Below are 18,348 nucleotides of genomic sequence, written 5' to 3'. Positions count from 1 at the left end.
TTCTGGGTTAGTACATCTTTTGAATTTGCTTAAAGTAATTCTGACCCTAAAAGATAGTCAGGTTTCTAAATTTGTAAAATTTTTTAAGGCTTTACTACCGAAATTGGATAGTAGAAACAAATTAATTTACTAATTATCCTTTTAAAGGCAATTGGCTATTCACTGATCCTCCCTGGGACATCCTCTATAAATGCATGTATTTTCCTATTCAAAATGTCAATTGTTACCCACTGATAATATATACATCATCATCATCATCATCCTCATTGTCATCATCATCAACATGACTGAATAGCAATTTTATACAGAGAAGTTCTACTTATTAAAAGCCATGGCTCATTATGCTTTCTGAATCAATAAAGTCTGTGTTAGAAGGAACAATTTGCTTTGTGTTAGGATAGGAAAGACTGAAACTTAAAAAAAATTCTAAATTACTCCATCATAAAAAAGAAGGACACAAAAAAAACTAGAGTTTATAAAGTTCCAAATCTCTTGGTTTTCAGTCCAACTTCTTGTTTTCAATTACTGTGATTGACTCTCCCCCAACCCCTATCCTCATGAGATTACTGATTTCAGCCTACACTAAATTGTCCTCCTGGCATCCTTACTTGGGGAACAAGGGCAGTAAGGGGGGAAGGAATGTGAACTGACTTTGTTATTAGATAATGTTTCTAAAGCCTTTGCCAAAGTTATCTACCAATATTATTTGGAGACATTCAATTAGAACTAGATGATACATTTTGTGAGAACTAGGATATTGAAAGTCTATTAAGTTTCTGGAGCCTAGCAGGATGATGGTGAATGGAGACCTTAATAAACTAGGATAAAACCGAAGTAGAATTATTTTCTGGCAACTAAAAATGGAATATTGCCACTTTCTGACAAAAAGGAAAGGAAATGAGAAAATAAACATGTGAACAACAAAATGCTGTAGTCCCAGAAGAGACACAGACTAGAGAGGGTGTGATTAAATGAGACTTTCAAATCATCAGCTCTCTTTGCTTTTGCATTAAAATTTTCACTTAAACATTGCATTAAATACAAAAAAGCATTACCATTTAGAGTTATGAATTTATGATGAATCATAATTTATTAGGATAGATTTTTTAAAAACATGAAAGAATTCACATTTTCATAACTACATCCTAGCAAGTCAATATCAAATATTGTGATATTATGATTTTTGAAGTAAATAAAAAGCTGTTAACTAATTTTGATATAGGACTTGTAGATAGTTATATAAATTTATTAACTCTTACTTAATCCAGCTAATAAAATACTAAGTTTTGTAAATAAATAAATTGAAATAACGGTGAATTCATTCAAATGTGGTAGTATACTATTTCAGTAAGTAGTCCACCAAATAAGCAAGCTCAAAGGACAGTTATTTGTAAAAAAGAAATCAGAAAGGAAAGAGTGACAAAAAAATATGCATTTACTTTTTTTCTAATGTCAGTGATGTGCTAGGTAAATCAATCCATAAACGTATTAAAAATTATTCCCTCAGTATGGTTAAGAAATGGATAAGAAAAATTGAAAAAATGTATTTTAGGGCAAGTTACATTAGCAGCAGTAACCATTCCAAAATCCCAATGGCTTTACACAACAAAAATTTATATCTTGCTGACATGACTGTCCAATACAAGTCAATAGATTTTCTGTCCTCCAAGTAGCTACTCAGGTATTCAAACTTCTTTCTTGCTAGAACTTCACCATCTTCACCTTGAGACTTCGAGGTCATAATGGTATCTTCCTTTGACAGATTGAGCAAGTATCCTTGTGCTTCATTAATTTGGGCCAGATGTGCTGCATTACTTCCCTTCTCATTCAATTGGCTAAAGCTCGCCACATGACCCAATCTAGATTCAAAGAAAGTAGAAAATGTAGTTTAGCTGAATGCCCCGGAGGAAAATGAAACTGTGGTAAATACACGGAATTGTCTTAGCCATCATGTTTAACCAGACTAAAGTTTATTCTGACACAATACTTTATTTCTCACAAAGATGAGAATTATGGGGATCCCTGGGTGGCCCAGTGGTTTAGCATCTGCCTTCGGCCTAGGGTGTGATCCTGGAGTCCGGGGATGGAGTCCCACATCAGGCTCCCTGCATGGAGCCTGCTTCTCCCTCTGCCTGTGTCTCTGCCTCTCTTTCTCTGTGTGTGTGTGTCTGTCATGAATAAATAAATAAAATCTTTATTAAAAAAATGAGAAATATAATAAATGCTACTTGAATTTTATAATCCATCTACACCAATGCTATGTGATATTTTTTGTACTTGTCATTCAGGGGAAGACTGAATGGCTGTCAACTGCTCCCATAGGGCAACATGGCCTTGGTGTGATCTTTAGCCTTCAGGATTAGCAACTGACTAACATAATCAGTGATGATCAAATAAGATTTTTGGTTGATGAGTTATTCCATGCAAAAATTATGTGAGGCTTAAAATGTGTACAAGAAGGTTCATTTATGAATCCTTAAAATGATAAGCCTCATTTCCCCAGTCTAGAACCCCTCTTTCTCAGAATGCAGGTTCCTAAGAAACCAGGTTACTCAGCAGACATTTATTTGGCTGAGTGCAGAATCAAAATTAAGTATAGCAAGCAGTCTGAGGCAGCACTAATTAGATGCAAATCTTGGCCTAACTACTTAGAAATTCTGTGACCTCTAGCAATTTATTTGGTCCTCCCGCCTCCTGTCCTCAGTTTACAAATCTATTATATGTGCACGATTATTGCACCTTCTACAGATTTCTTCTGATAATTACACATGAATCAATGGAAAGAACGTAACAGTTTCTCACATAGTGATTATTCAATCCATGCCAGTTAATTTTCATCTGGTCCCTGATGAGATCCAGTAAAACTTCTTTTCATATCAGAGATGATCTCTTTAGTGACTTTGGTATATATTCAACAAATTTAATATTTCTTTGCTCCAAACAATGCTGGTAACAATAATAAACCATTCTTTCCTGAACTTGATTTTTTTTAGCCTGCCACTCTCTTCACTTTTTTTTTTTTCTTTAGCTGTACTAATATCACTAGTAAGTCAAGAGTCAGGAAGCTGCTCCCAAACGCTTGGGAGGAATGCTCTTTTCTTGTGCTTTTTTTTTTTTTTTTTAAGATTTTATTTATTTATTCAGAGACAGAGAGAGGCAGAGACATAGGCAGAGGGAGAAGCAGGATCCCTGAAGGGAGATTGATGAGGAACTCGATCCCAGGACCCTGGGATCACGATCTGAGCCAAAGGCAGATGCTCAACCAGTGTGGCAGCCAGGTGCCCCTTCTTGTGCATTTTTAAGGTCAGTTTTATATCATGAGAACAACCTAAAGTAACTTCAATTTCTTGGAATGGAAACCTCACTGTGACTCTATCCTAGACCCTATTCATATCTACAATTAAAACTGCATTATTTTTTCTATTCTAATAGAAACAATGATCTCTTCATCCTTAAGTGAAAATCAATGAGTCAACAAGAATCTCAGTGTATACATACTTTTACTTTCTTTTTCTACATGGATTTACTGAACTGTCAATAAAGCTGTTAAAAAATAAAATAAGAATGGGGAAAAAATGAGGAGTGTTGGGAATTCCAAGTAGAGCAACTAGTACATGCAAATGTCTTATAGAACAAGGAGCATAAGAAATTACAGATAATCAGTGCAGCAGAAGAGCCCAGTTGGTATGAAATGGAGGATGAGGACGCTAGAAGGGTCAAGCCATGCAGGACTTTGTAAGTCAAAGAGTTTTGAATTTATTTTATTTTTTTAAAAGATTAAAAAAAAATAAAAAAATAAAAGATTTTATTTATTTATTCATGAGAGACACAGAGAGAGAGAGAGAGGCACAGACACAGGCATAGGGAGGAGCAGGCTCCATGCAGGGAGCCTGATGAGGGACTCATCCCAGGTCTCTAGGATCACACCCTGGACTGAAGGTGGCGCTAAACCACTGAGCCACTGGGGCTGCCCAAATTTATTTTAATAATAATAGCAAACATAAAATAAAAATAGCAAAAAAGAAAATAGCAAATAATAATAGTAAATTTCCATGGCGCTTAACTATGTGTAGTAACATTTTCATCCTAACACAGCTGTACTATATACTATATATACCAGGATTTTACAGATGGAGAAACTGAGGTCCAGGAGGTAAAGTAACTCACCCAAAGCCTCAGAGGTAGGCTAAAGTCATGCTCATGTTATCAGAATCCTTCCTCTTAACCAATAATGTTTCTGTGCTTCTGCAAGGCCACTGTTCTTGTGTATTAAGAACAATAAAAAAGCCATTTGAATATTTTAAGCAGAGGTTGACATAATCAGCTTTGTCTTTTTAAGAGCTTATTCTCATTATTGAGTGAATGTATAATGGAAGAAGTGCCAACTTCCTGTAAGTAGACTACTGTATTCCCAGCAAGACAGGGTAGTGACTTAGATTATGGTGATGGTGTTGGACACAGAAAAAAAAAGAAAAAAAGAAAAAAAAGGTTCTGGATTGCTTACATGGAGTCAAGGCTGCGTGGGGTGCAGAGGCTGAAGCAGGTCTGATGATTCTTCTTGGCACTATTATCACTCCAATCTGACATTTGCTGATACTTCGCTCTACAGGTCGTTCTATGGGCCAAGCATTTGTCATCTCTGGAATAGACATACTCTTTCAGGGGCATGGAGTACACTCCTAAACACAGTCTACCATGACATAAACTATCTATAGTTCTAAAGCCTGGTAAAAAGGTGAAAGAAATAGACAACTTATTACAAATAAGTCAACTCAGAGATATGCCCTGATGGTCCTATGTTGAGAAGATATGCAAGCACAGTGGTGGCCAAGTCCAAGGCCATATGCAGGAGTGATCCTTTGTATTTATTGTGTTTGTAAAATTCAAGTAAATATAATAAGTATTGGCTTAAAACAATTCAGTAGGAGTCAGATCAGAGTAAAACAAGGAGGTAAAAGGAAAAATAATGGAGGGGAATTTGGGAAGGATGGATATCTATATCAGAGTCCTCGTTATATCTGCATTTGAGTGTTGCCAGTTGTAGCTTGAGAAAAAGGGGCTGGGATGTTTTCTGGCCATTTGTGTTTATTCCCAAATTTAGGCTTCTGTAGCATAAGCATAAAAGTCAGCCACATGGAGAGCCAGGTGGTCATACTTCCTTGGCTTCATTTCTTTGCTTGCATTGCCTTACAGCTTCATAACACAGTATGAAAATTGTTAAAAGAAAAAGAAAAAAAAAAAAGACAGAAGCCTAAATCATTTCTATTCAATAGTGAGAATAAATGCATCTGTGATTCGAAAAGCTTACCAGGAACAGCATTTTGAGTTTACAGTTTTGGGATTTCGCTGAACTGAAAAAGCATTCTTTCTCCTTGGTCTTCAAAATTGTTCAACGTTCACATTTTATTAGCAAGTAAGCATGAACAAAACAGGTTCTGATAAACACAAAAGCTGGTTTTGCTTCATTATATCAGATGACAAGTGAGATCTTACAGCTTCACATCAGATCAGTGGAAAAACAATTATCTGTAGAAAGTATGTGCAAACATTTTCCCTACAAAGCTGAAGATTCAAGGCGACGTGTCTGGAATGTGTTTCTCCCTTTAGGCTGCCTCCATTCCATGAAACATCTGTCTCAATTTCCGCCCTTCCTGGAGCCTCCTTTTGGTCTCTGCAGATCTATTCCTTCTAAATCTGCTTCATTCTGATCCTGCAGATGGAAACCGTATGTCTCCCTGTTTAAGGAAGTATGCCCAATCTTCGCAAGTGGAGATTTCTGGCCAAGGTTTACAATATCTTTATGTATGGCTTCCTAATGCACCGAATACAATATGAGCTGCTTCTGCTTGGATTTCATGCTTTAAGTGCATCAAAGTGAGCGTGAACACATTCATGATTCTTATCAGTAGAATTTCTGAAATTAAATATAAGGCTGTGAATTAGATACATTTTGGACAAGCAATTTTAAAATTATATTTAATAAGTACTTGTTGATCACCTCTTATGCTACAGCCTTGAGTTACAAAGCTAAAACATGTAACTCGGAGTGTACCATCTAGTGGGCTTGGATAGGCACGAACCGATGGAGCCCTCACAATACAGTGCAGAAAGGGCAGAAATGAGGAGAGTCTACAGAAACATAGAGAAACAATTCAAAAGTGTGACCTGACCAGAGAGCTTAGTGTTCCTTTAAAAGGATAATTTTTCATTTGTGAAGCAATGTATTCAAATTTATAAAAAAAATAATACTAAATAATAAATGTATCTTTAAAAATGTTGTGATGAAATAGAACATCTATCTAAAATACTCAGGGAATATCTGGCCTAATCATGTACTTATTTTACACACAAAAATAATATTGCACGTGTCATTTTGACATTAAATAAGGTAGAAGGTAATTTGTGTGTTATTTTGCTTGGTTAATAAGTGCAAATAAAGAAGGGTGGGAAGGATCAAGCAGCCCAGTCAGGGTGATAAAAGGGGAAGCTGGGATTCCTGGGGAAGCCATAAGAAAAGTGTGCCCCCAAAAGTGGGTGCTGCATATTACTAGCAAACCGTCTTGAACAGATTTCCTGCCTAAGGTGACAATATTGTCAGGGAGGTACACATTTTTTAAGTAATACAGGAGAATTGTCTCATTGAGGCATGGGAAGGGATTTGAGAGAAGGATTTATTCTAAATGCAAACAGTGTTCTTAAGGGCAGTTCCTCATTACCTAAAATATGCAAGAAGAGAAAACCAAGTAGAATATAAACTATAATCCCTGAGAAAATATTTGAGTATTTTTTCAATTTTAATAAATGCCCTCTGTTGTAAAAGCTCTCAAAAAGGTCAATTTTAACAAACCCAAATGTTGTTGGTAATGCTTGTTACTCAAAATAATATTGAAAGCATATGAGAAATGGCACAGCATAATCGAACCATATAGTTTTCATATCTCCATATATACTTTTCTTTTAGGAGAAAGGATATTTTACAGTAAAACAACTGGAAGAAGTGTAAGTTGTTAAAAAACAAACAAGCAAACCAGATTATCTGAACCTAGGAAACCAAGATTAAAAGGACTAGAATATACACTTTCATTTATTAACGGTTTTTATCTTCCAAGGGAATGGTCAGGACTTCAGGGTTAAAAGGACTTTGGGATTTTATTCTGCACGCTTCTGGATTAATTTGAATCTTCCACCACAATAATGCATTCTTGCAATGCTATGTATTTAGAAAACAATAAATGAGGGTTTTTAAAAAATGAATAAACATGTAAGAATGTTTGAAAAAGCAAAAGCCTAAACCCACAAACCCAAAACCATGGGCATTGGAAATTATTACTAAGATTTGAGAAGCAAAATTTATTAAAACCAACAATAATAGTAACTAGAACCACATGTACCCCTCCAGGGGAGCAGGCCCTGCGGTGTCCAACTTCAGAACAGCAGTGACCTCTTGTGGCCAAAATGGATACACTCAAAATTTGTGTTCCTGCCTCACAGGGGGAGAGAGAAGGTTGCCTGATGAAATTTTGTTTCTTTTTCAGATTGAAATAGTCACAGTGATGCCTTCTGGGAATAGAGAGCTCCTTACCCCACCCCCACAGCCAGAGGAGGCTGAAGAGGAGGAGGAGGAGTCGACCCCCAGACTCATCGATGGCTCTTCTCCACAGGAGCCTGAATTCACCGGGGTTCTGGGCCCACACACCAATGAAGGTCAGGCCCATCAAGGCTGATTTGAATTAAGTCCACTTGGTTATACCTCAGAAGTGCCAAGCCCCAATGCCACAGGCCATCCGCACCACCCACAGAGAAAGTTGTGCCATAGGCTGGGTTAGAAGCAGGAGATACCCATGTATTTTGTAACAACTATAAAGCGGTTTTAATAATTCAGCTTTGGCATGATGGAAATGATCAAATATCCAAAGATTTGGGACGAAAGTATTTATCTAGCATCATACATAACTCAAAACCCTTGGGGTGGGATCCATCTCTAGAACAAAGAATACACTACACTACCAGTGAGATGAAAATTTATGCCTGACAGTGCAGGCCACAGCGGCTCAGGGTGAGAAGGTAAGGATGGCTGATTATGATGATGGTGATGGTAATAATATTTTACATTGATTGAACACATGCTATGTGTCACAATGTCACATGCTCAGCACCTCACATTCTCTCATTTAATGACTACAACCACCATGTAAAGGCCTTAGGCCTTTGTTACAAAGGAAACTAGCTCAAAAAGAGTAGAAACTTGTCAGAGATCACATAGCTGCTAGTTTCACACACTGGGTTTAAAGCCAGCCTGTCCTGATTCTTGTCTGTGTATTTATTGGAACATGGGCTGCTTCTCTCTCAGTCCTGGGGAACAGCAGAGTGGAAGGTGTTCCCTAACACTGGACTCCCTCTTGTACAGCCTGAAGGTGATCTAAACCAGGGCCTTTTCGTTAATGAGAAAAAGCTCCCGGTGTTCAACGTGATTCTATGATCTGTCTATGTTTCTTGTTAGAATTTGTCAGTGCATCCCTTGGGGGTACTCAGATGGACTCACACCAGGATACTTTCCCATACAGAGAATGGCATAGCAAGGGGGTGTGGGAAAATGAGTAGAGTTCCCACTGCAAAGGTTCATTAGCACAGCATTGGAGTGTCTCTGTACTGTAAGTTCTGGAGATAACAAAACTTATCTTAAAATGATGACTGTTCTCATGGATAGTTTTATCTAGTACAGGGAGACAGACATGCAAACAGATGAGGAGGCAATAATGTGTTGTGGGTAATATGACAGTATTGTGTGCAGAACATACTGAGAGAACAAAAGAGAGGGAGGGCATTCAAATCCCAGCTTTGGGACTTGCTGGTTACACATTCTGGAGCAAGCCATTCACCAGTGTTGCCTTAGCTTCCTCATCTAAAATACGGGATCATAAATAACAGATCTTCAAAGCATTATCATAAGGATTAAATGAATGGATTTAGTGCCTGACTCATAATAAACATAATAAATGTCAGTTATTCTCGTTACTCTATTATTGATAACAGTTTATTTTTTGCTCTTAACAAATGTTTCAGTGTGCAACACGGTTTCATTAACTCTAGGCACTATACCGTACAGCCGATCTCCAGAACTTACTCATTTTGCATCACTGAAACTTTGTGTGTGTTGCCCAATAAACCCTCATCACTCCCCACCCGGTCCCTGGTAACCACCAATCGACTCTCCGCACCTACCAGATTTTAACTGTTCACCAATAAGTGGTGTAACAAGTTGTCTTTTGTAAAATGTGGTGTCTACGCAAACCAGTACAGTGTTTCAGGTATATTAATTCTTTGAAGAGTCTGAATGATACTGTGTGCTAGGTATTATTATTTCCACTTTACAAGTAGGAAAGCTAAAACCCCAACATAGAGTAGAAGTTGTCCAAGATGATGGAGGTGGTTCACAGCAGTGCTGAAATTCGAAGAGAGACCACTAAATCCTAAGCCAGTACCTCTCGTGAGTACACCATAGTCCTTCCACATAGTTAGCATTCTGCGGAGTAGGAGAGCACTCGACAAATAAAACCAAAGAGATACACCTACAATAGAAGGAAATTTAAGTACCCAGAAGAAAGTTTCCAAAAAGGCAATTAAATTTATCTGGAACATTACTCACTCTTAAGTAATTTCGGGTCTGTCAAAAGTTGACTAATTACCTATACTCAGATCTTTCAGCTGAGCCAAGCACAACAAAAAACATGATGCCCAATCTTTTCAAAAGCTTTAGTTAAAATTATGGCTTAATAATGTCAGCTTTGAAACCATATAAAAAAAACCTATGACTTTAGGGGAAATAAAAGTTATTTCCAAAGTAGTCTGAAGGTGAGTAATGAAGTTAAAATTCAATTCACATTTTAATTTCCATGGATGAAGCATTGCCAGAAATTCTAAACCTTAAGATGAAATTTAAATCTTAAATGTTCATCAAAGTTAAATGGCTTAGAAAGAAATATTTAGAGCATTAGTAATCAAAATATTGTATTTTTTACTATTCATATACCAATTTCTCAAAACAGTGTTCTGAAGCAATATAAAGTAGACTTGGGTTATGAGTGGAAAAAAGAGAATTAAGTTATAACTGGTGTGAATATATATAAATTACCCTAAGCAATTATTAATAAATTAGCAAAGACATGAATACATTGAAGAATCAAATGCCTTACTTTTTAAAACATTTTATGAGTGGAAAATATTAATTTATAATGATCTGAAAAATTGGTGTTAAATATTTTACAACTTCCCCTTAAATTGTCTTTCCTAGATTTCCAGTCGTAAAATAGTTTTCATTCCCAAAACTATTATTATGAATAACTCCTACTTAATGACAGTAAGAAGACCCAGTAGGTGCATAACTAGTTCTTGATCACAAACCACAAATGGATCCTTCAACTCAGGCAGCCAAGTGTCCTGGTTCGCCTAAGAGTGAGATTGGTCCCACGGTGGGAGAGTTCAAAGCTAAAACCAGGAAAGTGAGGGACTCCTGGGTGGCTCAGAGGTTGAGCATCTGTCTTCTGGTCAGGCCTTGATCCCAGGGTAATGGGATCTAGTCCCACATTAGGCTCCCTGCGAGGAGCCTGCTTGTCCCTCTGCCTTTGTCTCTGCCTCTCTCTCTGTGTCTCTTGTGAATAAGTAAATAAAATCTTTAAAAAAACAAACCAAAACAAAACAGGAAAGTGACCTGGTTGATGAACTGACCACTGAGCAATCACAAGAAAGTTCTTGCATCTTCCATGTAGTCTTCATGGCTGTTTTACATCCTCTGTTCATTTCACATCTTACCACCCTTCTCTTCCTCCCTTTACTCCTCAAGCTGAGCCTCCTACTCCACAGAGTAAAATGCAATCTCCTGGGTAGCGGCCTTTCAATCTTCTGTTTTCAGATGTAATCTTTACAAGCACCTGCAGACACCTTATCTCCCTCTCCTATTACAACAGACCAACTGTCTGTCCTCTCACAGGTAGGATGCAATCCTTTCCACTGTGCTTTGGTCCCACTTCCTCCTGCCCTCTCAGCATCCTTTTAATAGTCAAATTCTCCTACTTTGGACCTTTTTCTTTAAATTACCCCTGCTTCGGTCAATTTACATGCTGCAAATATATCTGCTGAAACCTATCACCATCTCTCTCCTCCTTCACTGTCAAATTCTCAATAGCATTGTCTACATTTGCTGTCACTATTTCTGCACCCCCAAGTCCCTCCTCAAATGACTGTTCTTCTGGCTCCCGGCCCCATGACTCCTCAACTCTTGCTGAAGCAGCCTGTAATCACCACAATGACTAATCCAACAGATATCTTCAGTCCTTAACTTCCTGAGCACCTCAGCAGCTTTTGAATGCTTTCTATTACCTTGTCCTTCAGACTCTCTCTCTCTCCACTGGCCTCCATAACATCTCCCCCATTCTGTCTTCCTTCTTTCCATCTGGTCATCGCTTTTCTCTCTTCCCTAGAAGCTCACTGTCCTCTACTGGACCAGGAAACAGGGAGTGTAGGAGGCGTGTACGCAGGTGCACGTGCATGGTAGAGACAGACCAATGTGTGGAGATATAATCCAGCCTCATAAATATCATTTGGACCTGTTGCCTTTCCAACACCTCACCATGATCCCAGCCAAGTAACCATCATCTTTTATCTAGACAACAGCTCAACTTCAATCTGTCCACTTGCCCTCCCTCAGTCTCCTAGTACACCTTCAAGTAGAGTGATTTCTTAAGATGCAAATTTGATTATGCAATACCCTGCCCATCCTTAGGATAAGAAATGACACCTGTAATAACACAGCCACTAAGGTCTCTGTGTGGTCTGTCCATACACTTCAATGCTCTCTGTAATCTCTCCAAAGTGAAGGGCCTTGGCGCATGCTGCTTCCTCCGCCGTATACTCTTCACTCCCACCTGCATGGTCAACTCCTTCCATTCTTGCAGACCTCAACTCCGGTTTCACCTCCTCAGAGAACCATGACTGTCAGACTGAGTCAAATTCCCCTATTTTATGCTCCTATATTCATAACATTTTCCACAGTCATCATTTTATTCGTGTTATTCACATGTATCTGCCATAGAAGATCATAAATAGAATTGTATCTGTTTGTGCTCCTCACTGTTTCACCAGCTAGCACAGTGTCATTTACCTAGAAAGGATTCAATAATTAGAGATTGAGTCAATTAATATTAATGATGATTACCCTATCTTTTTTCTTGAAGCAGATTTTGTTTCAGTGTGGTCTTTAAATATGGAACCAAAGACCTAATAAAAAATAGTATGCGTGACATTTTAACTTTACAGAAACCGTAGTCTTAATATTTACATTGGAAAAGAGAATTTCTAATAAGTATAAAAGCAACAACCACACTCTGGAATTTAAAATAAAATGTAAGACATTACAAAGAATATACTAATTGTTGTGGCTGCTTTGGTTGGTACACTGGACTTTAATTTCCACTTACAGAAAAACCATGTGAGAAAATATGAAATATACCAGGATGGTCTGTATGAGACTAAACTTATTTAGCAAACATCTAATCACATTATTTCTTAGAAATTGCTTTTGTTACTTACATATAATTATTTGCCTCTACCTTTTAGACTTTCCAACCTGTCTTCTATGTACATGTATAAGCACCACTGTATACTGTGATGATCATGAACTTGATGCTATTCCTCCACTGCCCAAGAACACCGCTTATTTCTATTCCCGCTTCAACAGAATTAAAAAGATCAACAAAAATGATTTTGCAAGCCTAGGTATGTATGATAACACTAATATCTTTGTCTTCCTTACAGACTTTCCTAAACTTTAGCACTATAAAATGTTGGTACAAAAAATGAAATTTGAATATGAAAATATGGCTCATAAATCAACTTTTTTTCTTACATAAATATTTGAAGGTTTGTTTTAATTATATGATGAAGAGTTAAAGGTCATGATGAAACTACATAGTTGATATTTTCAAATAAAATATTTTTAAGAGGGACGCCTGGGTGGCTCAGCGGTTGAGCATCTGCCTTCAGCCCAGGGTGTGATCCTGGATACCCAGGATTGAGTCCCACATCGGGCTCCCTGTGTGGAGCCTGCTTCTTCCTCTGCCTGTGTCTCTGCCTGCTTCTCTCTCTGTCTCTCATGAATAAATAAATAAAACCTTTAAATTTTTTTTAAGAAATAGAACCATAAATATGTATATTTTATAGGCTAGAACCCATTATCATGTTAAGGCATTGAGTAAAACGTCATGGTCATATATTTACTAGAATTTGGATTGTTTGAATAGACTTCCATTAAAGCACAATTGCTTTATGATTGATGCATACAAGCCTACATTCTGACTTTATAATTGCTGCCAACTTAGAAGAACTTTAATACTTGTCTTTATAAAGTGTTTTAATCATTTGAAAATTTCTTTTTAATGCCTTTGTATTTTAATGCTAATATATCTGTTACTATTAGAAACTATAGCAATCTGTCATCACTGAGGAAAACCTTTTAAATAGTAAAAATCTAGACAAAGCTTATGAAGAATATAGGGAAATGACCAATTATTTTAAATATAATGTATCAATTCCTTGTTGAAATTAATCTTTCTTACAAGTACGTAAATAAGTATAGTATCGGGTGAAAACAATTGAATTTTTATATAAAGTAGTTATACATAATTATTTCTTTAATTGTTCATTCCTAATTAACTTCGTATTTATCTTCACTTATATGTGAGAAAATTTTTCTTCATATTTTTATGCAAGCAAAACATATTCATACGTATCTAACTACTTCCTTCATTTTTCCTTCTAGATGATTTAAGAAGGATTGATCTGACCTCAAATCTAATATCTGAGATTGATGAGGATGCATTCAGAAAGCTACCTCACCTCCGGGAGCTCGTCCTGCGTGACAATAAAATAAGGCAGCTCCCAGAACTGCCAAACACTTTGACATTTATTGATATCAGCAACAATAGGCTGGGAAGGAAAGGAATAAAACAAGAAGCATTTAAAGTGAGTTTTAAATTTGGATATGGAAGACTTTCATCCTTCCATCCCATTTTGATGTCAATGACTAGCGTTTTTATTTCCATAAGGAGATTCAATGTGATGAGACCTTTACCTCCTAAAGTAAACTATACAATCCTATTTATCAAGCTTTGGGGAAATATTGTGCTTTGGTAAGTTCTGAGGCTGGTTAAACAGCAAGAACAGAGAACAGAACTGGAATAAAGAGTGAGTAACTACCTGGAACACGAATCTATAGGGAGCACTTGAAAATGGTACAAGCCAGACAAATTGTATTTTCCAAGAACTCCATTCAAGGCGAATATTTTATGTGGCTTTAAGGGTAACTACTTGTGCAGGGTGTGGGTGGTGCCTTGACATTCAAATCTTTTCATTACCTTGTAAAAAAAGGATGGATTCAGTTCATCTTAGAAATTGTGTTTTCAAAAAGAGAGAGAGAGAGAGAGAGAAATTGTATTTTCTGAGTGAAGAAAGCAAGTTTGGGGCGAGATGGTCTTACTTAGAATAACAGCATAGAGTAAGGGAACACCCACCAACCAGCTTTCTTACCCACTCTTACTGTATCCAAACTGTCCTTCTCAATCTCTGTTAAAAGAGCAAATTTAAAATACTGTTTGAAAGGACACAGGGAGCGTTCAGGGGGCTGTGTGGACCCATTAGGACTGAGCAATGGCGAAAGTCCTGTTTCTCCATTAGCTCTCCTGGGACACTACCCTGGTAGGCAAGGGAGCTGGGCCACCTCATTGGAGCCTGCCAAGGGTCAAAGTTCAGTCTCTCCATTCAGCAGCTTTTGTTGGCATGGGCAGTGGTGAGTCACACTTTGTTCTGTGGTGTCTGGCTAGAGAGTAGACCTGTTGTTGTCTAAATATTTATTGTCTTAGCAAGACAATATCTCTTAGCAGGTGACTCTTTTCCTGGTACTTTTATGAGAGAGAAGAGGATTTTGTTGGAGAGAAATTCTCTTTTCTCCATCCCTGTAACATGAAGGACATTCCTCCTACGTCTTACCCAAATCCTCAAAATCCTCTGCAGAGTGTCTTCCCTGGAAAAACACTGCCTTGCTTAAACTAAGTAATTTAGAACAAAGCAAGGTTCTTTGTAGAGATTGAGAAACACTTTGCATTTTCATCAAGAAATATTTGCTTACAGTTAATTCTTTCCAAACTCACTTGAATTGTCTAGTAACCTGAAAAAAACTAATCTGCTTCACCTTTGCAAAACCAGACCTCGACAGGCACGTGCTATTTTACAAATAGTTGTATGAACAGGGAATGGAAAATACAACTGTGGCTCTACTAATTTCCACTAAGTCCCTACATTTGGAATATTTACAGGATATGTATGATCTCCATCATCTCTACCTCACTGATAACAATTTGGACCACATCCCTCTGCCACTCCCAGAAAACCTACGGGCTCTTCACCTCCAGGTAGGCTTCTACTGGTAAGGTATGCCCAACAGCTCCATGAAAAACAAAAGCAAAGAGGAGGAAGTTGAGACACAAAGACTGTTTATAATGGCCTGTTGACGCACTGTCACCAATTTTCTTCTTTTTCTCCTCTCATTCTCTCTCTCTCCATCTGAGTGCAAGGTCTTCATGCCTCTGTCTATACTGATTGATTACTGATAATCTTAGTATTTAGAGGTTTTCAGTCTTTGTTAAATCATAATGCATCTTTCAGGCACCCAAAACTACTTTTGAAAAAAAAAAAGAAAACTTCATCTTCTGAAGAAATGTATAAGAATTAGAAATGGAAGAGAAAATGGGAGAAAGAAAAACCTAATTTGATTTCTAGCTTTCAGGAGAAAAAAGTATCAATTTTAGCTTTTAATTTTAGATTTTATGTATTGAATTAAATTCAATCCTAGGGCATTCCTATCTGCTGAGAGATGACAGATATTCATCTCTCTGGATTAAGAAAATCTGTTTCCAATGTGTTTTCTAATTCTGAGTTAAATTTTATTACAATTGTCTGTGATAATATTGACCCTAGAAAGTAACAGCATCTCTGATGTTTATTCAAACACAATGGGCTTGTGTATATGTGACATTAAAAAAGTAATTGGCTTCATATTCTCTATTCTAAGGTTTAAAAAGGCATTCAATGAACTCTTTTTAAAACAATCTCTTCTAATGACCACCTCACCAATATTGAGTATATAGCTGTTTTTAATTTACATTGTTTTCAATTTATATTTTAATGCTTATATAAAAATCCCTAATTTTGGTTCCTTTCAAAATGTTTGCCAAAACATAGTATAGTAATTAAGAATGAAGGCTCTGGCAAAAACAGATTCCTTGGGCTGAAATTCTAACTTCCAATACTATCTAAAGATTAGACAAAATATGTGAGCCTCCCTGCACCACAGTTTTAATTTATAAAGCAAATAGTAATTACTGGAACATGATAAGTACTTACATGTAAGGCACAATTGCTATTAACAGCAGGTACCTATTACCTATCAAAGGGAGTAGTACAGCACATAGGCACTAAAACTTTTATCCCTTATGGACATTATGCAATGAGAAGAGGGTCAATCCATTAGAAAGAATTAATGCTTATAAGCATATATACATCTAACAATATATTATATTGTTATATATATAATATATTATATATTATATATAATATATAACACACTCACATTGAATAATGATTATAAACAATATGCCTCAAAAATGTATAAAGAATAAACTGTCAGAACTGAAGGGAGAAATAGATAATTCAACAATAAGTTGGAATGTTAATACTTCACTTTCAATAATGGATAGAACAACTAGCCTTAAGATCAACTGTGAAATAGTTCAAGAACTCCTTAGCAACACTAAAAATCAACTAGACTTAACAGTCATCTATGGAACACTTCATCCAACAATAGCAAAATGTACATTATTGTCAAGTGCTTAATGAACATTTCCTAGGGTAGGTCATATACTAGGCCACAGAACTGGCCACAATAGATTGAACAGAACTGAAACCTATCAAAGTACTTGTCTGATTATGATGGAATTAAAATAGAAATCAACAAAAAGGAAATTTGGAAAATTCACAAACATATGGATATTAAGCAACACTTTCCTTAATAAACAATGAGTCTAAGAAGAAATCTAAGAAGTGATTTAAGCAATGTAGTAGGTAATAAAATCAATATACCAATATTAATTATATATGTATACTCTAGAAATGAACAATTTGAAAAGGAAATTAAGGAAATAATTCTATTTATACTAATCACAAAATAATAAATCATCTAAGAACAATTTTAACAAGAAAAGTACAAGATTTGTAGACTGAAAGCTACATGTTGTTGAAAGACTTCTGCAGAGCAAAAGGAACAATCAATAGAGAGAAGAGATAATCTGTAGAATGGAAGAAAAGATCTACAAACCAAACATTTGATAAGGTGTTAATATCAAGAATATGTACCAAACTCAAACAACTCAATGAAAATTGATTAAATTATTGGCAAAGGGCCAAAATAGATATTTCTTAAAACATACAAATAGCCAACAGGTATATGAAAAGATGCCCAACATCACTAATCATAAGGGAAATGCACATCAAAACCACAATGAGATGTCACCTCACTGAAGAGCTATTATCAAAAAGACCAAAGATAACAAGGTTGATAAAGTTGTGGGAAAAAAGGGAACCCTTGTGTACTATTTGTGGGAATGTAGGGGGTACAGTCCTTATAGGAAATGATAGGAGGTTCTTCAAATAATTAAACAGAACTACCATATGATCCAGCAATCCCACTCCTGGGTATATATCCAAGAGAAATGAAATCACTGTCTCAGAGAGACTCTCATGTTCACAATTGCTAAGACATGGAAGCAACCTATGTGTCTACCAATGGGTGAGTGGATAAAGAAATTGTATATGTATGTATGTATATGTATACAATGGGATATTATTCAAACTTTAAAAATTTTCAAAAAAAAAGAAAAAATTCGGGGATCCCTGGGTGGCGCAACGGTTTGGCGCCTGCCTTTGGCCCAGGGCGCGATCCTGGAGACCCGGGATCGAATCCCATGTCCGGCTCCCGGTGCATGGAGCCTGCTTCTCCCTCTGCCTGTGTCTCTGCCTCTCTCTCTCTCTGTGACTATCATAAAATAAAAAAATAAAAATTAAAAAAAAAAAAAAGAAAAAATTCTATTTGCAACAACATGAGAATATTATGCTAAATGAAATAAACCAAACACAGATAAATACATATTTTAAGATCTCGCTTATATGTGGAATCTAAAAAAGTTTAACTCAAAGAAGCAGAGAGTAAAATGGTGATTGCCAGGACTTGGGGACTAGGGGATA

General features: G+C 36.6%; 1 protein-coding gene and 1 long non-coding RNA gene across 3 annotated transcripts in view; one reads left to right on the top strand and one right to left on the bottom strand.

Moving 5' to 3' along the window:
- EPYC (epiphycan) overlaps window positions 1-18,348 on the top strand; it is a 38,407-nt gene that overhangs the window by 16,761 nt on the left and 3,298 nt on the right. For both annotated transcript variants that reach the window (XM_077845775.1, XM_077845776.1), the window contains exons 4-7: window positions 7,536-7,704; window positions 12,613-12,771; window positions 13,814-14,016; window positions 15,366-15,461. In XM_077845775.1, the coding sequence (XP_077701901.1) occupies window positions 7,536-7,704; window positions 12,613-12,771; window positions 13,814-14,016; window positions 15,366-15,461 (627 nt within the window). The remainder of the gene's footprint in view (window positions 1-7,535; window positions 7,705-12,612; window positions 12,772-13,813; window positions 14,017-15,365; window positions 15,462-18,348) is intronic.
- LOC144281628 (uncharacterized) lies at window positions 1,195-5,897 on the bottom strand. The gene is made up of 3 exons (XR_013350059.1): window positions 5,309-5,897; window positions 4,505-4,639; window positions 1,195-1,859 (listed from the first exon to the last, which is right to left on the bottom strand). It is a non-coding gene; the product is annotated as an uncharacterized LOC144281628 (long non-coding RNA).

This window comes from Canis aureus, chromosome 13 (assembly GCF_053574225.1).
Source record: "Canis aureus isolate CA01 chromosome 13, VMU_Caureus_v.1.0, whole genome shotgun sequence".
Classification (NCBI taxonomy): domain Eukaryota; kingdom Metazoa; phylum Chordata; class Mammalia; order Carnivora; family Canidae; genus Canis; species Canis aureus.
Note: the sequence above shows the minus strand (reverse complement) of the source record. Positions and strands in the feature narration are given on the sequence as shown.